Source organism: Rhinoderma darwinii, chromosome 7, assembly GCF_050947455.1.
Source record: "Rhinoderma darwinii isolate aRhiDar2 chromosome 7, aRhiDar2.hap1, whole genome shotgun sequence".
In the NCBI taxonomy this organism is placed as follows: Eukaryota; Metazoa; Chordata; class Amphibia; order Anura; family Rhinodermatidae; genus Rhinoderma; species Rhinoderma darwinii.
The window spans coordinates 73,085,498-73,106,799 of NC_134693.1; the positions used below are offsets into that span (position 1 = coordinate 73,085,498).

General features: G+C 44.1%; 1 protein-coding gene across 1 annotated transcript in view; it reads right to left on the bottom strand.

Annotated features, from left to right (window-relative positions):
- The window catches only part of PICK1 (protein interacting with PRKCA 1), a 201,593-nt gene that overhangs the window by 23,474 nt on the left and 156,817 nt on the right, over nucleotides 1–21,302 (bottom strand). Inside the window, exon 11 of the mRNA XM_075832285.1 lies at nucleotides 4,651–4,701. Within this exon, the coding sequence (XP_075688400.1) occupies nucleotides 4,651–4,701 (51 nt within the window). The remainder of the gene's footprint in view (nucleotides 1–4,650; nucleotides 4,702–21,302) is intronic.

Genomic DNA, 21,302 nt, shown 5'->3' on the forward strand with positions numbered 1-21,302 from the left:
TTTACTGTAGCATTGCAGAGTATTCATCATAAGTGTTTTAAACTTCCACTAGTGCAACGGTAAACTCTGCAAAAAGAGCTTGCTGATGATTATCATCAACGTTAAGCTTTATTCAGATGAACGTGTGTGAAATCGGCCGATTTGCCGATGCGGGACCCGTTTTCACGGATCCCTCATAGATTTGAGTCTATTGAGAGATCCGTGAAGTCGGACAAAAATAGGACGTCCTATTTTTTCATGGGACCTTCATTCCATATAAGTGAACCAGTGGCATTAAATTAAAATAATAATTATGTACCTGCAGGTAAAGCAATCAATTATAATAGTTTTCAGTCAAAACTCAATGTGGAATAAGGTGGGTTCTGTGGTTGGAGTGAACTGTGTAGTGCACAATGATCATAATTAGAAGTGTCCATCTTCTCTCAACTTCACGTATAATTAAAGTAGCAAACAATGCACATGCCTTAAATTGGATAAGAAAGCACCCCTCCAAAGAGTGTTTGATTATCAGACTTTTAGGCTGTATTTGCATTAAAGGAACAGTGTCATCACAAATTATTTTTTTATATGTTAAAGATGTTAGTGCTTTATTAAAAACGTTTATATTTATTTGTGTGTTTGTGTTTTACTTTTTCTTATTTTTACACTTTTTCTTCCCTATGGGGGCTGCCATTTTTTGTTCCATTTCTGTATGTGTCGATTAACGACACATACAGACATGGAATACGGCAGCCACAGTCCCATAGGGACTGCGAACGGCTCCCGTCCCATTCACTTGTGTGTACGGCGTCTGTGTGGGAACTGCGCATGCGCCGCTCCAACACAGTCCAATTTGAAATTGGCGCCGTCCGGCGCCATTTTCCTGTGGACCGGAAGTCGCGGCCGGACAGTAATATTACTACTTCCGGTCGCGGCTTCCGGACTTGTGCACTTGGACCAGCGGCAGCAGACGGAGCGGACGGGCCGGAGGGAGCCGCGGCGGCAGGAGCAGGTAAGAGATTTCAATGTATGTTCGTGTTTGTGTGTGTTTACTACTGTATGTAAACCTACTACACTGTGTGTTAGCTCAAAAAATGGCGACACACAGTGTAGGAGGTTACACCGTTCAAACCCCTCGTTTATCCCGGCACTAGCCAGGATAAAGGAGGGGGGGATGCTGAGAGCTCACTAGAGCGAGGGCTTTTTACCCAATTTTGCAATGCTGCAATTTTGGGAATAGCTCCATCTAGTGACCAGAAATGGGAAATTTTATAAATTAGAATTAATTTATAATATTTCCTGACTCGTGAAAAAAATAAAAAAAATTTGAACAATGTTTAATCACCCACACACTAAATGTTTAATTTAAAAAAAAAACAACATGTTTTTCTGGCAACACATTGCCTTTAAACATTTTTTGGGCATTTTACCCACTGCAGTTGTTAATTTTTTTAACCCCTTAATGACCAGGCCTGAAAAGGCCTTAATGACCAGCTCCATTTTTGCCTCTCTGCCTTTCAGCAGCCATAACTTTGTTATTTTTTCATTGACGTGGCTGTATGAGGCCTTGTTTTATGCGGGAGACATTGTATTTTTTTCTGCATCATGAGTCATATCATTTATTTTTAAGGCGGGAATATAGGAAAAAAGCGATTCTCTGCATTGTTTTTTTTTGTTTATTTATTATCCTGTTCACGTTTCACGCTAAATAACCTGTTAAATAAAATGTGAAGGTTATTACGGTCATGTAGATACCTAGTAAGTGTAGGATTTTTTTAATGTAATGGATGGGCAATAAAATATATTCTATGCAAAATAATGACTTTTTTGCTACATTTTTTTAAAATCCCATTAAAGGATAACTTTACTTACAACTTTATTATTTTTTACTTAAAATGTATTAGCATACTCTTGTTTGCTAATACATTACACTGTGGCACAGGCTGCTGTTAGGGCAGCACAGTATTCTGGAAATGTAAGTTTGAGCGATTTTTCCAAGGCTGCTGGAGTCTGCCAGGAGAGAGCGTGCACGTAAAACCGCAACTTCAAATCCGTAATTATTCTGTTCGATAGAATCTAAGGCTACACTAAGGTGTTCGCCAGAGCCGGCCGCAAGGTGGGATGGTCTTTGCTGCTTAGAACCCAGGTTGTCTTAGCAGAGTACTGTGTTGGATTAGAGGTGCAATGCAGGCAAACCTGAGCTGGAAACCAGACAGCCAGAGGGTTAAATGAAAGTCCAAAACTAGAGCAAGGGATAATTAGGCAAAGCAAAAAGGTCAGAAATAGCCGGGAGCAGCAGATAATCAGAATCGGTAAGCAGAGGGTAAACGAGAGAGAAGCCGAGGTCAGTATTCACGAGGTCCAGAAGTCAGAAGTGCAGGAAATGTCAGGAGCTTGATCAAAACACCAGAAGATAGAAGAATCACAAGCAAGGGAGAGATGTAAGGTGGGATTAAATACTAATCCACACCTGACAGGTAGGAGGACAGACAAAAGAGGTAGGCTCAAGGTAAAACAGATACGCCCAGAAGCCAGAACCGCAGTCATGGTAATCTTAAGGGAACAGGCGTTTCCTAACACACAGAGTGCCATAGCAGCAGGCAAACTGAACAGACAGCTTTGGGGTCCTTTCTAGGTCCCCAGGGCTGACTGCAGAGGGATTACCCATCTTCGATCGTGTCACCAGGTTTCTGGTGACGCTATCAAAGACTGGAGTCCCCTTTGATCATGTTACAGCGCCTGCTTAGAGGATGAGCAGTCACAGGAGCGCACATCAGCCTCTTCTACAGCGACACCAAAAAAAGTCGCTGTAGACGAAGGACCTGCACCGCCTGACTTCAAAAGACTGTGGGGGGGGGGGGTGTTAAAGAAGTTAACTGAGACCATAGTGGGGGAATTTTACAAAATCCAGCTTTCACTGCATTTTAGGACCTGCTGCTTCTCCTCAGCATGTCCTATCCCTATTGTTTGGTGGCTTTCCCCCAACAGACTTCAATAGGGAAAATAAAGGTTTTAGGAACATCGGCTCTGCAAAGCATAAAACCATATGGCTTAAATCGGACCTCTAAAATGAATAAATAATATTTAATATTTGCATGGTTTACCAAATGTAGTCTTTTCATAATATACATATTTATCTAATGTCAGTGCACAGATTGTCCAGTGCCTTCGGTATGTTGCACATATAATGGAGAAAGTGAGCCTCTCTTAAGCTTCCGTAGGCAGTATAGGAAGAGTCTGATCATAGCTACTATTGTTAAGGAACCAGAATGTGGTCTTAGTACTGCACTCAGTAGCCATTTCTACCCATCTTCATAATATAAATTCATACCTCCCAACTGTCCCGGATTCAGCGACAGAGACCCGGATTCTGGGCAGTGTCCCACTGTCCTGGACGGCTGGTGGTTTTTCCCAGTTTTAACTGCATCTGTACTCTCAGGATGAAGACACGGTTGAAACCAATGCTGAAGCAGGGAACCGTCACCTACTTGCCTCAGCATTCACTATGTGACGTGGCCGTGGGCGTCTCGGCACAGACAGGTGCGATGCAGTGATGTCATATCGAGCCTATCTGCGTCGAGCCACTCATAGCAGAGCGGAGGAGCAGAGGGATCTCCTCCACTCGTCGTGGGAACAGGGATAGGAAAGTATATATATATATTTTTTTATTAGGAACTATAGGGCATTATACTGTATGGTGGCACCTGCTACGGGGGAATTATACTGTATGGGGGCTACCTGCTAAAGGGGCATTATACAGCATGGGGCACCTGCTAAGCAGGCACTATACTGTATGGGGGCACCTGCTAAAGGGTCATTATACTGTATAGGGGCACCTGCTAAGGGGACATTATACTGTATGGTGGCACCTGCTAAGGGGACATTATACTGTATGGTGGCATACTGTATGGGGCAGAATACTGTATGGAGGCAGCTATTAGGCATTATACTGTATGGGGGCATCTGTGTGGGCATTATACTGTATGGGGGGCATCTATAAATGCTTAATACTGTGTGGGGTCAGCTTCGGGGGCATTATACTCTGTGGGGGCAGCTATTTGCATTATACTGTGTGGGAGGCACTATGGGGTAATATACTGTGTGGGGGCAGCTATAGGGACATTATACTGTGTGTGGGGGCAGCTATACGGGCATTATACTGCGTGGAGCACTATGGGAGCATGATACTTTGTGTGCTGAACTGGGTGTGTATGGGAAGGAATTTAGTGGGGTTAGAGGTGTGGCTTAACTGGGAAAAATTTGCCATGGCACGCCACGCGAGCTGCAACGATTGTTCCTCTTGGCAATACTTGAAAGTTGGGTGGTATGTAAACGACACTCAGGACACTGGGCTACCTGTACTATAATATCACAGGAATTGCGGACAATTATGGTATTATATATTTATACATACAGAGTAAAATTAACATCCAGATGGCTGATGATCCTGCACACAACTGCAAAATTATGTGGAATTTGACATGACCAGAAGCAGGTGACTGAGCCGATATAACCAATTAGCAGCATAGATTGTCTAAAAGTTTGGGATCTCTTCCTGAAGATTATCTTCACTTATGAGTTTTAAATACTTTCCGATAATCGTCCGATTATGCAAATTTCCACGGTTCAGAGGCATACATTAAATGTCATATACCTATCTATCATACTTACTATGCTGCTGTACTCTTCATCATCCATTTCTTTTACTTTCAGACAGTATGACTGGAAAATATTAAATTGAATAAAATATATTATAACGGTTACGAACAGCAAATTCTATGTAAATTTTAGCAACAGACAATCCACAGATTACATGAAATGACAAACCCACAAAATAATGTTGATAACTTTCTGAATCACCTGAAAGCTGGTGTTAATACATAGGCAACAAGGCATTATTAGGGATTACAGTATATTAATAAGTGTGTAGAAAATGTATCATCGGTTCCAAAATTCAATCCACATTGGGGATTTTGGGAAACAGACTTTCAAGATTGGCTAGGCATGAACTGCTAGATTTTCTCTTCGTATAGAAACTAGATGCAATATTTTTAGGGAGAGGCTAAAAGCAGCAAAGGCAGTTTGGCCAAAAACTGCAACAGCATGCAGTTTAACAGCAACCTGTAAAAACGAAATGGCTAAAATCGACCCTTGTAAAACAGAGCGAATTTGTGAAAAAACGGCATAGTGTAGTAATTTTTTAAATATAGTGTGGCCGCACATGAGCTGAACCACTGCGCGTAGTCTCAACCTCAGTAGAGACATTTTTAGAGAAATTTCCTGCACAGTTCTACATTTCTCTCAGCTGTAGGGCAAGTTCACACATAGCATAAATACTGCAGGTTTTCCGCAACGTATTTTGTTGCGGAAAATCCGCAGAATAATACAGTAGCAGCAGAGTCAATGAGATTTTCTCATCCACACGCTGCGTAAATGATGAGCGGAAAAAACGCTCAGAAATTGACCTGCGGTGCGGTTTTTTAATCCACAGCATATCAATTATATTTGTGCAATCGCTGCCTTTATGTTGCAGGGTCTCCCCATTGAAATTAATGGGGAGGTAAAACTCGCAACAAATAGCAGATGTTACGTTTTCGGCATCGGAAAAGCTGCGATTCCGCCGCTAAAAACACATGTCAGTAAAAAAAAAAAACTTCTACTTTTTTTTTTTTTTTCAGGGCAGGATTTCAGCAAAACTACACCACAATTTGGTGTGGATTTTCTGCCTGAATTTCCCTGCGACGACCAGGGCGGATACCTTGTGTGCTTTTACACAGCGTATCCACACTGTGTGAAAATAGGCGTATAGTTACCATTTCAAATTTTTTTCTAGGGACACTTTGGTTATGCAGGTGGATTGAGGGGAAACTTGACAGGGGCGTGGCTTTGACAGGGCGTGGTATGTCAGAATACACATTTTTTTGCACATTTTCCCTGTATATTGCCATAACTATAAGGACCTTACAGTGAGGATAGTATAGAAGGAGGGGATTGCCTGCAGCGTTTGCTTTTAAAATTACACAGTTTTTATAAAGCCTGGATTATTAACCTTTTTTATCCAGACCAGATCCCAAAAATTCAGGCTCTCCTGACTCCTCTTCTGCTCCAGACACTGCCGAACACAATGTTCTGAAGATGACCAGCGTCAGAACCCTGTGGAACCGGAGCTGCGTGAACAGGAGCCAGGATCGGTGAATCAAATAGAACATTATGTGTTGGAATAATCGAATATAGAATAACCGATTTAAAAAATATATACAAAAATAAAAGGTGTAGACTTAGGGGCGGGCGAACCCCACATAATCCCCCCCTAAATCAACACCTCCATTTGCAGGGCAGCGTCCAGGACAAACAAAATCCAGGATTCAACCTAAAAAATAGGGACAGTCTCGGCGAATTACAGATTGTTGGCAACTTTCCTCCAAACCCACAGACTACAATATGCCACTTAATTATTTCTAAATGACATTACATGGTTTTAAAAGTCTTGCAGCAAATTTCAATAACAGACAATTATCAAAACATGAGATAGAAAGCGGGGTACACAATAAATGGACTAAAAATACATAACTCTTTCACTGCATGCAAATTACTATATACAACTACAGCATACATTATAGAGGTTCCCCAAATAAATGTAAATAAACCTTAAAAAATGATTCCCATCTTAGACATTTATGGGATGTCTGATAAATGAGGATCCCATCTATAGGATCGGCAACTAAATCAAGAACGGGGGTCACCCGACCCGTTTAGTTTCACCTGGTGCGGCTGCTGTAAAGTGCCAATTCCAGAAGGGGACTAGTGCTGCTCGGCTGTTTCCATACCTCCCATTGAACAAAGTGGGGAGACCAATCCCCACCTGGAATCGGCAGCTTGCGGCCGCCGCTCTCAATATAGGTGCGGGCCCCAGAGCTGGGACCCGCATCTATGAGATGTTCATGCGATATTCTGGGGATATGCCAAAAATGTCTAAGATGGGAACACGCCTTTAATTATTTTATAATGAAAAGTTCTGCAACTTTCTAATACACTATCAGCAGTAAGACACACATTGGGAGGAGATTAATAAAAAATGCGCTGGAGTAAGACTAATTTAATAAATTTGTCGGATCTCACACAATGCCCCCTGTAGACTGCGCCACACAATGCCCCATGTAGATCAAGCAACAGTGCCCCCATGTAGATCGTGCCACACCGCCCGCCCTTGTAGATAGTGCCAAACAGCCCGTCCTCGCAGATAGTGCCACACAGCCCGTCCTTGTAGATAGTGCCACACAACTCCCCCTGTAGATAGTGCCACACAGCCCCCCTTGTAGATAGTTCCCCCGAAACAAATTAAAAACCTGTACTGACCTAGCCCCTTTCCCACGATGAACGAAGATGTTCCACGGCCTACTCAGCCATGTTAGGTCTGCTGCCTGTGAGACGCCGTGATGGGACCCTTGTGTAGGTCAATGCGATGCAGTGATGTCATTGCGTTGGCCTGTGCAGGGATTCTGTCCCAGCATCTTACAGGCTATAGGAATAACGTGGCCTGTAGCCTAGTTGATGGCAGAGAAGGGAGCTTTGTATTCAATTGTGTCTGCGTCCTGAGGACGCAGATACAATTGAATAAGGCAGTCGCCCATGGATCTACCTGGCAACGCCACTGGTCCAGACAACTGGTGTCTGCGGTCCACCAGTTGAGGATCCCTGCCCTAATGAACATGGGAGTATAAATATGAGTACAGTGTATTCTTTTACAACTCCTATTAGCCCTTAGCCAATAGTGCTGTTTGAGCTAACGGGAGAGCAGATCTGTACTCACACAATATTTGCCCGTACATAGGGAAGCGATGATGAGACCACCGGCGTTCAGATATAATCTGTAAACTGTAAGATGTTACCTACCATTTCCCTGTAATTTCAGCATCACATGGTGCTTTATTTAAATAAATTTTTCTGTCCATGTAATGCACAGGTCCTTCACAAAAATTAATTACTGGAGTTTTCTTTCAAAACATAACTTTTACTGCAGAAAATTCATAAAAAATATGTTCGAACAATATATATACAAATCAGATTTTTCGTTGTGAAAACATTGCAACATTCCCTTTTCACAAGCAATTCCAACTGTAAAAGACTTTAGGTTCCATTTCTTATATTTATATAGTTCCCATCTCATGTATATTATTACATACACATATATATATATATATATACACACACACACACACACACACACACACGCACACACACACACACACACACACACACACACTACCGTTCAAAAGTTTACGGCACTTAGAAATTTCCTTATTTTTGCAAGAAAAGCACAGTTTTTTTCAATGAAGATAACATTAAATTAATCAGAAATACACTCTATACATTGTTAATGTGCTAAATGACTATTCTAGCTGCAAACGTCTGGTTTTTAATGCAATATCTACATAGTTGTATAGAGGCCCATTTCCAGCAACCATCACTCCAGTGTTCTAATGGTACATTGTGTTTGCTAACTGTGTTAGAAGGCTAATGGATGATTAGAAAACACTTGAAAACCCTTGTGCAATTATGTTAGCACCGCTGTAAACAGTTTTGCTGTTTAGAGGAGCTATAAAACTGACCTTCCTTTGAGCTAGTTGAGAATCTGGAGCATTACATTTGCGGGTTCGATTAAACTCTCAAAATGGCTAGAAAAAGAGAGCTTTCATTTGAAACTCGACAGTCTATTCTTGTTCTCAGAAATGAAGGCTATTCCATGCGAGAAATTGCCAAGAAACTGAAGATTTCCTACAACGGTGTGTACTGCTCCCTTCAGAGGACAGCACAAACAGGCTCTAACCAGAGTAGAAAGAGAAGTGGGAGGCCCCACTGCACAACTGAGCAACAAGACAAGTACATTAGAGTCTCTAGTTTGAGAAATAGACGCCTCACAGGTCCTCAACTGGCAGCTTCATTAAATAGTACCCGCAAAACGCCAGTGTCAACGTCTACAGTGAAGAGGCGACTCCGGGATGCTGGCCTCCAGGGCAGAGTGGCAAAGAAAAAGCCATATCTGAGACTGGCTAATAAAAGGAAAAGATTAATATAGGCAAAAGCACACAGACATTGGACCGAGCAAGATTGGAAAAAAGTATTATAGACAGATGAATCGAAGTTTGAGGTGTTTGGATAACACAGAAGAACATTTGTGAGACGCAGAACAACTGAAAAGATGCTGGAAGAGTGCCTGACGCCATCTGTCAAGCATGGTAGAGGTAATGTGATGGTCTGGGGTTGCTTTGGTGCTGGTAAAGTGGGATATTTGTACAAGGTAAAAGGGATTTTGAATAAGGAAGGCTATCACTCCATTTTGCAACGCCATGCCATACCCTGTGGACAGCGCTTGATTGGAGCCAATTTCATCCTACAACAGGACAATGACCCAAAACACACCTCCAAATTATGCAAGAACTATTTAGGGAAGAATCAGGCAGCTGGTATTCTATCTGTAATGGAGTGGCCAGCGCAGTCACCAGATCTCAACCCCATAGAGCTGTTGTGGGAGCAGCTTGACCGTATGGTACGCAAGAAGTGCCCATCAAGCCAATCCAACTTGTGGGAGGGGCTTCTGGAAGAATGGGGTGAAATTTCTCCCGATTATCTCAGCAAATTAACAGCTAGAATGCCAAATGGAGCATTTTCTGGGATTTTATTTACCCCGCTTGTATCGGCGCCTGGCAGAACGTGGGCAATGAACTCTGCCATGGACCTTCCCTTGCCACTTCAAGTTTGCTGATTTGGGAGCCACAGCTCAAATTTGGAACAACAAATCTTCCCTACGATGGAAGAGTTTAATGGTTTAAAGAGGCTCTGTCACCAGATTTTGCAACCCCTATCTGCTATTGCAGCAGATAAGCGCTGCAATGTAGATGACAGTAACGTTTTTATTTTTAAAAAACGAGCATTTTTGGCCAAGTTATGACCATTTTTGTATTTATGCAAATGAGGCTTGCAAAAGTCCAAGTGGGCGTGTATTATGTGCGTACATCGGGGCGTTTTTACTACTTTTACTAGCTGGGCGTTCTGACGAGAAGTATCATCCACTTCTCTTCAGAACGCCTAGCTTCTGGCAGTGCAGACACAGCCGTGTTCTCGAGAGATCACGCTGTGACGTCACTCACTTCCTGCCCCAGGTCCTGCATCGTGTCAGCCACATCGGCACCAGAGGCTACAGTTGATTCTGCAGCAGCATCAGCGTTTGCAGGTAAGTAGCTACATCGACTTACCTGCAAACGCCGATGCTGCTGCAAAATCAACTGTAGCCTCTGGTGCCGATGTGTCCTCGCTCGTCCGACACGATGCAGGACCTGTGAGTGATGTCACAGCGTGATCTCTCGAGAACACGCTGTGTGTCTGCACTGCCAGAAGCTGGGCGTTCTGAAGAGAAGTGGATGATACTTCTCGTCAGAACGCCCAGCTAGTAAAAGTAGTAAAAACACCACGATGTACGCACATAATACACGCTCACTTGGACTTTTACTTTAAACACGTCCACTTGGACTTTTGCAAGCCTCATTTGCATAAATACAAAAATGGTCAGAACTTGACCAAAAATGCTCGTTTTTTAAAAATAAAAACATTACTGTAATCTACATTGCAGCGCCTATCTGCTGCAATAGCAGATAGGGGTTGCAAAATCTGGTGACAGAGCCTCTTTAATCTCCCTTGATGAATCCAGGCCACGAGGAAAGGTGTCGGGAGAATAACAGTTAAATAGTGGTTCCGTTAAGTCCCCTGTTCTATTGCATTAGGAGCAACCTACAACAGGACGGGTAGGGGGGTAAATAAACCCACAGAAAAAGCTTTATTTTCTATATATGTAATACTATACATGAGATGGGAACTATATAAAATATAAGAAGTGCTTCCTCAGGCTTCCTGTTCCAGAGTTCTTGAGTCATGTGATGCGGCGTCAGTGAGGCGCGACCGTGCTCCAGTGTCCACCACTCTGAGCTCTTGCGGAGTCCCCTCCTCTTCAAGCACCTTCATAAACTGTGGTGCGCTGAGCTTGATCCTTGGTCTCCCTGCCTTCAATCTCCACCTTTATCTTCCATTTAAGTCGTGCTCTATCTGGTCTCTAGTCCCTGATGGCTACCTGACTAGCAGGGTCCGCTATTTCCCCAGAGTGCCTGTGGTCTCCCTGTTGCCGCTCAGCCCTACAGGCTCACTCGGTTCACTTGCTGTTTATCTGCTGCTACACTGTTGCTCCACAGTGACCACAGCACCTGGGGTCCCCCTGCTGTCCCAACAGGCTCACCTGCGGGTTCATCTGTTGCTGCAGTACTACTGTTACATTACTATTGGACTATTAGACTCACCGACCCAGTTGCTGCTGCTTCACTTTGCAGGCTAACCTGCTATTGCTGTGCTACTCTGCCAAACAGGTGCACCTGCTACAGGCCAACTCTACTACATTACAGGTCCAACTCCTGTCCTTTGGGCACCATAGGATCACATATTGCTGTCGCGGCTGCAGGATGATTGTGTAATAACCCTATTGGGTAATGCGGGGCAGAAGCTTTGAATGTAAATCTTCTACTGTGACATCAACTTTGAAAAAGCAACTGGAGAATCTAAGGCCTCATGCACACGACCGTAGCCATGTGCACGCCCGTGATTTTCGGGTCGGCCGGCAGCGAACTGTCAGCCTCAAGCCGCACGCAAATCGCGGGCAATGCACATGGCCGAGGCCATTATTTTCAATGTGCCTGGACCGCAGAAGACGGCCGTAATAAGACATGTCCGTTCTTTCTGCGGTGTGGGCTCCCGGGCCATGCACAGACCGTAAAAACTACGGTCGTGTGCATGGCCCCATAGAAATGAATGAGGCCGCAATTCTCCTGTGGATTTTCAGGGGAATTGCAGTCGCAAAAGCACAATCGTGTGCATGGGGCCTAAGAAGGCTATATACCAGATCGTATGAACTTTATGCTATTCTAATTGCTTCAACTTCTGAATTATATCTGGGCATATTATATATGACAAACTAGGTTAGTTTGTAATATTTTTTTATAGAATTAGGAATTTATATTATGACGATTTATGATAAAACGATAAAATTCAAGTACTCAAGTATTTCTCTCATCAATTATTTAAGTAACCTATGTCATTTAAGCCAAATACTATATTAAAATGCTGAGGGGTGGACAACCTTCTAGGGTTCCTAGAACAGCATAGCAGCGGAGAGAATCAGGCAAACTAGCCTCTATTGGGATGCGTCCTTATACAACAACAAACAATAATGCCTCTACCTCCGATAATGATACTCCAGAATGGCCACAGTGTAACACAAAACAAATAGCTGAAATGGTAGCACAGGAAATATTGCCAAAACTAATGGAAATAATAAATAATTCCATAACCAAAGGGCTTAGAGATGTAAAAAAGGCGTTAAATACCCATATTGGACCAACTAGAGCACAAACTCCTTACCATGGAAGAAGAATTAGAAGATATACACATTAAATGCAGAAGCCTAACAATAGAAAATGAAACGGACTGAAAAATTAAGTGACCTAGAAAATCATAATAGACACAATAAAATTTGACGTACTGGTATACCAGAGTCTATGTCCAATATGCAGTTACACAATTTTGTTATGGAATATATTCCGGCAGTACTTGGCATTCAAAACCAGACTAAGGCGGAAAGAGCCCATAGGATAGGCAGAGTATTGGAAACTTTAGATAATAAACGTCCCCATCCAGTCATTGCAAAAATCATTGACTACAATGACAAAGTTGAAATCATGAAGATGTACAGATTTAAATGGGGTCTGGAAATCAATGGGGCACGTATATTGGTGTTCCAGGACTTCTTCACTGAGCTGAGCAGTAACAGACGCCTGTTCGTTCCTATTTGTGTGAGAATAACGGAAATGAAACAATCCTTCAGACTCATTTATCCGGCAGTCTTGAAAATCTTTGAAGAAAGTGGAGACACATTTACATTTCCAGATCTGGAGGAATTTAGGAAGAAATATAAAATATGACTTTTCTATTTTTTTTTATGCGTTAGGGCACCCAACATTTGTCATTTATAAGGGAGTGACATTGTTTAATTGCTCTTTTTTTTTATTCTACTCTTTTTATGTGGTGGCATTATTCTACTCTTTTTTTTTTTTTCCTACGAGCATTGTGTGGGAAGATAAGGTTCATTGGTGCGCATTACTGTGTACTAGGTACTCTAAAATGTTGTTAGGGGTATTTGGGTGGGATCCGGAGCACATGAAATGTGTTGTTTTTTTGGGGGTTTATATCTTCTCAGTGCTTTTCCCTTTTTTAATTACGTGGCCTGGAGCGGATAGGACGCAGCCTGTTTTGGCCATGTGGACACAGATGATTTTTTCAAATCTGACATGCGTCACTTTATGTGCGAATAACTTTGGATTGCTTTAAAGGGTTATTCCCAACTTCATAAATGTAGCTAGGAAGCTCACCCATGTAAAGTTAAGAATTTTTATAATTACCTTTCTGTAGCTCAGCTATGTCGTTTTCTTGCGATTGTTGATTGAAGTCCATGTCAGTCCCTCTTTGTTTCTTGTTCGTTGTCTAGGTTCCCGGCCACCGCTATTTACCTTTACAGAAGAGCAAGCGTAATCTCGCTGTAACCTGTCATTTACAGCGTGATCTCGCGAGATTACGCTTGCTCTGCTGTAAGTACCACAGAAACGTTACCGAAGTGTCGGGATTGTGAATAGACATCCCGTCCTGGCTGGAAGGAATGTCTATTCACTGTCTAAACACTTCAGTAATGTTAATGTGTTAGTATAAGACAGCACATACTGATCTAGCAGGATCCCTATGCGCTGAGGAAATGAATGGAGAGAAGTGTATGACGCTGATTGGTCACTGATTGGTCAGTATCATACACTCCTCTGTACAACGCCCACTTGGTCTAAAGTAAAAACACTCCCAGTTGTCCATTAAGAAAGTAATTAGAATAAACCTAAAATCGCTAATGATGTGGTAAAAATAGTTTGTTTTTCTAAATAAAAAGCACTGCTGTCACCTACATTATAGCGCCCATCTCCTTATGTAGGAGATAGGGCACTTATAATGTGGTGACAGAGTCTCTTTAAGATAAATTTGTGGCCTGGTCCTAACCCAATCCTGAACTGCCAAGATTTTCCTTATATTTCTAACCCCATTCCTTCCCTTTATGAACCCATTTTGAGCATATTAAGCAGATTACTTTCGCTAACCTAGTCACCATTACCTTAGAATATATTTTAATGTCAGTGTTAATAAGGGAAATCGGGCGATATGATATAGGATCTGAAAGATCCTTATCTTTCTTTGGTATTAATTTTATATTGGCCACAGTTTAGTAAAGCATCTTTTATATTTGAGATGGAGAATTTAAAAAATTCATTTGTAAACTCGTCTGGTCCTGGACTTTTATCGTTAGCCAAACCAGCAATTGTTTCCTGAAGTTCTTGAAGGGTTATTAGTTTATTAATACTTGACCGTTGCTCTTCACTAAGTTTAGTTATTTTAAGTGAGTCTACACAAGATGCAAATTTTAAATGAATCTCTTCCCCTTTATATATAATTCCGAATAGCAGGTGGTCAGAATCTCTGAGATTTTGTGTATGTTATGGTGCATTGATCCATCTTTCTCTCTTAATAACTTTATATGATTATTTTTATGCATGCCTTTAGTTAACCCCCTCCCGACATCCGCTGTATATATATGGCGCTGTTAGGCAGGGGTTCCCGCAAACCGCAGTTCATTTACGTCGCAGTGCTAGTGCGAGCTCAGTCCGCACTATCACCACCGGGTGCCAGCTGTGTTACAGCTGACACCCTGCTATAACGGCTAGGCCGATTAACCCCATTCAATAGAGATCGCAGCATCTGAGGAGTTTTTAGCCACTGCACCCCAGCAACATGATTGCTGGGTTGCTGGTGGCTGCAATGGCAACCGGAGGCCTAATGTTGGCCTCCCGGTCTGCCAGATACGGAAGCCTCCTATGCCCCGCTCGGAGGCGGGGGCTTCAAAGGCTACCGGTACCAATGGCAAGATGGTGTCGGCTCAGCTTCCGGCTCAGAAGCATCATCAGCAGATATGCATAGGTTCACAGGATTTAGCGCCAAGTTGTTTCATTTATAAACTCCGTATTAGATCAACCGATAACTTTAAACCCACAAATTCTTGTCTTTAATGTAAACTTAGAACTACAGCAAATTGAAACCAAGAGGATTATTTCTTTATTAACATTGGCAGCTAAGGGGGGCGTGGCCAAGCGGTGAATGTGAGAGGACGTGTGTGTGACCGGAGCTCCTGCTGTCCCATCCTGTAAGCCCCTTATAACCCACGAAATTCAGGGAAAAACCTATTCCCAGTACTTTCCTTAGAGCTGGAGGTGGTGGTGCCAGAGTGCCCGGCTGTGATGACCCGCTCCAAAAAGCAGAAATCGCCGCCGGCGAGTCCCGGGTCCCGCTCCCAAGATGGCGCCGGCAAGAAGGACGGCCGGACCAGAGGCCTCAGGCAGGACGCAGCAGAGAAGCTGGAGCGCTAGGGGGTGCGGCTGCACTACAGGGAACATCGGCAAGGGATCAGGCTGCTGGCGGCTCCTCATATGGATCAAGGTATTCTCCCCTGGCAGGGGACACGAGGAGTGAGGATGAGGAAGAGGAGGAGGAGGGGAGCGGTGCCATGCGGGATCAGCCAGGTGTTGGAGGGCAGGATGGAGAGAGGAGGGGGGAACCCTCATTGAAGGACATATTTGCTGCAGTAAAACAGAATTCCATGGTTCTCACTGCCTTATCGTGTCAGATGGGTGGATTGAAGGAGGACATTTTGTTGCTTAGAAATGACCTGCAAAAAGTCGCAGAACGCACCACTACTGTAGAGGGGAGAGTCCCAGAGATGGAGGATGCTATACCTAATATACGGAGATATACCTATATATGGAGAATCGGCTGAGACGGAACAATGTCCGCCTTGTGGGGGTTCCAGAACGTGTGGAGGGGTCGAATCCAGACGATTTCTTCGAAAAATGGCTGATCGACACATTTGGCAGAGAAGAATTGACACCCCTATTTGCAGTGGAGAGAGCGCACAGGGTGCCGACCAGACCCGGTCCTCCGGGGCGACCGCCAAGACCTGTTCTCATCAAAATTCTACATTACAAGGATAGAGATAAGATCCTGAGGAAAGCGAGAGAACGTCAAGATATCTCCTTTAATGGGGTGAAAGTATCCTTTTTTCCTGATTTCTCTATGGAAGTGCAACGGAAAAGATCGCAATTTATGGATATAAAAAGGCGCCTCCGGGCGTTGCAAGTGCAATACTCCATGATGTATCCTGCTTGGCTTTGGGTGGTGGCCCTGGGCACGATGTCATTTTTTGAAACACCGAGAGAAGCGGTTAGATGGTTGGAGAGCCATGAGAGTCAATTGAGACCGGAGGATGCGGCGGGACGGCGCTGAGGTGGAGTGGACGGGCTGACATGGCCGGTGATCCGAGAATATGGAAGGTGCTGTAGCCTACTGCAAGAACTGGCACTGATGGCCCATGGCTGTGTTTGGCATCCTGGGTGCCTTTGCAGGCCTTTTTGAAGTTACTGCTGAGGACTGGGGGTGGGGGGGATTGTCTATGGACATTGAAGGGAATGCATATGTTGACGGGATGGTTGTGTATTTGCAAAGGGCAGTGCGAGGAATGGCCAGTTGAACCTGGAAAGTGAAATGCAGAGTATGGTTTCACTGATTGCGCGGTGGGCAGTGTTGGCCAGCCGTTGTTTGCTGCTCTGGGCTAGGACAGAAGATATCTGTCGCCCCAAACCTTTGACGGGGGTAGGTTTATTGGGTTGGTTAAAGGGGGAGGGAGGGACGGGGTGGGGGGGAGTTTGACCCAGCTGGTCAGTTATGCACAATTACAGTTACAGGGTACGGCGTATCAAGATATGTTTAGGGATGATGGGATCACTTAATTGCTTGTCTTGGAATGTTCGGGGCCAGCGAGACTCAAGGAAACGGCAGGCGGTGTTTGCACTTCTCAAGCAACAGGAGGCACGGGTGATTGGTCTACAGGAAACACATATGACGAGGGACTCTGTCTCCATGCTGCATAGGGCATGGATAGGTCAGAGTTTTCATTCTTACCACACTACCTATTCCAGGGGGTGAGCCTTCTCATACACAGAGCAGTACCGTTTATGTGTCACTCTTCTTTCCGAGATGGGGAGGGACGGTATGTTGGAGTGCACTGTACTCTTTACCATTGGGAATGTGTGTTGGTGGTGCTGTATGTTCCTCCTCCCTTTTCAAGTGGGTGTATTAGGAAAGTGGTGGAAGAACTGTCTAGATTCCCGGAGGTGCCTTTACTTTTGATGGGGAATTTTAATGCTGTGATGAATACTGATATGGATAAATTTGGCACGGTGGGGGGAGGGAGCACAGCGTTTGGGCGTCTTATTGCGGAGATGGGTTGGCGGTATATATGGCGGGATAAACATCCGAGTCAGCATCAATACTCTTGTGCCTCCACAACGTACCAGTCTCTCTCCAGGATCGACTTAGTTTTGTGCTCGCAGACAGCGGTGCAGTTTGTTGCCCAGATAGAGTACCTACCGAGAGCTCTATCGGACCATTCCCCCTTGTTAATGAAGGTAGTGACGGAGGGGAGGACAGGACGGGGTCAGGGGTGCTGGAAGCTAAATGCATTTTGGCTGAAGTTGTTAGACAATAAAAAGATTCTAGACTTAATACAGGAATATTTTCAATTCAACTCGGGCACAGTGCCACAGGAGATATTATGGGACGCAATGAAGGCATGGTTGCGAGGGGTGTTCATTCAGCACATTGCGGATGTAAAAACCAGGTCTAGACAGTTGGGAGACACATTATTGGAAAGGGTGGCGGAGACAGAGCGGCTACATGTTGCGAATAATACACCGGATACTTTGAGGCATTGGGTGGAGGCGCAGAGGTTATTAAAGCAACATCAGTTGGAAAGGGCAGACAACAAAAGGATGTTTCCGAGTCGCCAATATTATGAGGAGGGGGAAACTACGGGATGGTTGCTAGCCAGCATGGCACAGGCCCAGAGGGAGAACAATTATATCCATACCATAAGGGGGGCAGATTGGAAACAGACACGGGACGGCAGTCTTCAAGCGATTTTACTCAGATTTGTATGCCTCAAGAGCAAGCACACGACTCAATAGTTGGAGGGGTATCTAGGGGAAATTGGTCTTCCCAGGTTGGAAGGGGAGGAGAGAACGACTCTGGAGGAAGCTGTCTCTTTGGAGGAGATACAGGCGGCCATAGGAGCACTGGCTAACGAAAAGGCTCCGGGGCCGGACGGCATCCCGGTGGAGGTCTTTAAAGGGAATGTGTTGCGAGTTTTTTTTTTGTTTTTTTTAATTGAACAGTTAGTGTAAAAATGATTAAACATTGTTCTAATTTTTAACTTTTTTTCACTAGTCAGGAAATATTATAAATTAGATTCTAATTTATAATATTTCCCAGCGCTGGTCACTAGATGGAGCAATTCCCAAAATTGCAGCATTGCATGTGGTAAAGCAACCACATTGCTTTATGCTGCAAAATTTGGGAAAACTCACTCGCTCTAGTGATCCCCACCTCCTTTATCCTGGCTAGTACCGGTAGAAACGAGGGGATTGAACGGTCAAACCTCCTACACTGTGTGTCGCCATTTTTTGAGCTAACACACAGTGTAGTAGGTTAACATACACTAGTAAACACACAGTAAAACACGAACATACATAGAAATAACTTACCTGCTCCAGTCGCCGCCACTCCCTCCGGTCCGTCCGCTCCGTCTGCTACCGCCGCTCCAAGTGCACAAGTCCGGAAGTCGCGACCGGAAGTAGTAATCTTACTGTCCGGCCGCGACTTCCGGTATACAGGAAAATGGACTATGTGGGAGCGGCGCATGCGCCATTCCCACACAGACGGCGTACAGCATAGTGAATGGAACGGGCCCCGTTCGCATTCACTACGGGACTGTAGCTGCCGTATTCCATGTCTGTATGTGTCGTTAATCGACACATACAGAAATGGAAAAAAAAATGGCAGCCCCCATAGGGAAGAAAAAGTGAAAAAATAAAAAACAGTAAAACACAAACACACAAATAAATATAAAAGTTTTTAATAAAACACTAAAATCAAACTGATGTAAAAAAAATTTTTTTCGTGACACTGTTCCTTTAAGGAATATGGGGAGGAGCTAGCGCCTCAATTACTAAGTACGTTGCTGGATAGTTTTGAAAGGGGGCGGCTCCCGGATTCAATGTACGAAGCTACTATTGTGGTTCTGCCTAAGGAGGGGAAGGATATTCAGCTGCCAGAATCCTATAGACCAGTGTCCCTGCTGACCGCGGATATTAGAATCATAGCGAAGGTATTAGCGCTTAGACGTTCTAGAGTAGTGGCCGGGGTGGTACATGGAGACCAGGCCGGCTTTATGCCATCTAAGACAGCAGTGAATCTGAGACGGCTGTTCTTGAATTTGCAGGTACTTCTGGATAATCCTAGGGGGAGAGCCATTCTTTCATTAGGTGCGGCCAAAGCGTTCGATTGCTTGGAGTGGGATTACTTATGGTCAGTATTAGATAAAATGGGATTTGGTCCTAACTTTATCAAATGGGTAAGGCTGTTATACGTAGCCCCAATGGCAAAAATACGGGTGAATGGGGCCTACTCAGATCGGTTTGCACTGGCGTGGGGAACTCGCCAGGGTTGTCCCTTGTCCCCACTGTTATTTGCGCTGGTGGTGGAACCATTGGCATGTGCGGTCCGACAACATGCGGACATACGTTAAAATATGGGGGAGTAGAGTAGCGAATCGCACTGTACGCGGACGATATGCTGTTGTTCTTGGCGGATACCGAGCACACCCTGCCGATAGTTATGGCCCTGATCAAACGCTTTGGGAAATACTCTGGATTACTTATTAACTGGTCGAAATCGGCTCTTCTGTTCTTGGATCCGGGAGCTGTCCAGCCTAGGGAGGGAGAAGTGGTAGTACCGGTGGTCGCGCAGTTTAAGTATCTCGGGGTTCAGGTGACGGCACAAGTGCAGGACTATATGTCTCTAAATGTGGTTCCAATGCTGGCAAAGCTAAAGGCCAAAGTGGAGGCTTGGAATAAGCTCCCGCTATCTGCTCTGGGTAGGACAAATCTGATTAAAATGATCCTAATGACACAGGTGCTGTACGTCGTACATAACTCCCCGGTATCCCAAATATTGGTTCAGAAGGCTGCATAAACTTTTTAGAAACCTAGTGTGGAAAAGGGGGGTGCCCAGGATTAAACTAGAGAAGCTGCAATTGCCTAAGGAGGAGGGGGGTCTGGCCCTACCCAATGCATGGGTGTATTACTTGGCTGCTCAGTGCCAGCACTTCTGGGGGTGGGAGCGGGAGGAAACCTGGGGGTCAAGTGCACGTATTTTAGCATATCTGGTGGGTGGGGAAAATCCGCTGGCAGGACTGGAAGCACACAGTTATAAGAGGCTGGCGAGTAATCGACCCACCCTGCTTCTAATACATAAGATATGGTGGCAATGTAAGCAATTGTTGGAGATAGGGGAATGCAATAAATATACCCCACTTTGGCAGAACCCCTATCTGTGGGAATTGTACTCGTTGAAAGGGATGCAGGGATGGGAACAGCGAGGCATTATTAGATTGTGTCAGTTGTACGAGGGGGACACATTCAAATCCTTTCAACGACTAAGGGAGGGGTTTCAGCTGGACTCCCACATGTTTTATCAGTATCTGCAGATTCGGCATGCGGTACAAACTAGGGATGTCACGATACCAGAATTTGGACTTCGATACCGATACTTAGTTTAGTATTGCGATTTCGATACCAATTTCGATACTTTGCCAACAGTAATAAAAAAAAAATTCTTCCGTTTTCTGATGTGAGGCGCGACGTGTGATGAATTTTGAATGCGCCTCACATTAATAGCAATTAATCCCATCATGTTTCTCAGTCATAATGGGTTAATGTGCGAGGTACATGATGGGGTTAATTACTATTAATGTGAGGAACATGGAGGTTAAATTCATCGCACCTAGCGCCTCACATTAATAAGTGAATGAAAGCCGTGTTTATTTAATTTTTTTACAGCGTACACATCATAAATGATGCAAAAAAATTGTTGTGCGCGCCCTTACTGAATGTGTTAATATTTTATGTATTGAGACTTATTTTAATGCTTATTGTAAAAAAGGTGAATGTGTATTTTTTTTTTTAAATTTAACAATACTTTGTTTTTACTTTATTTTTAAACTTTCATGTACTGACATATATCAGATA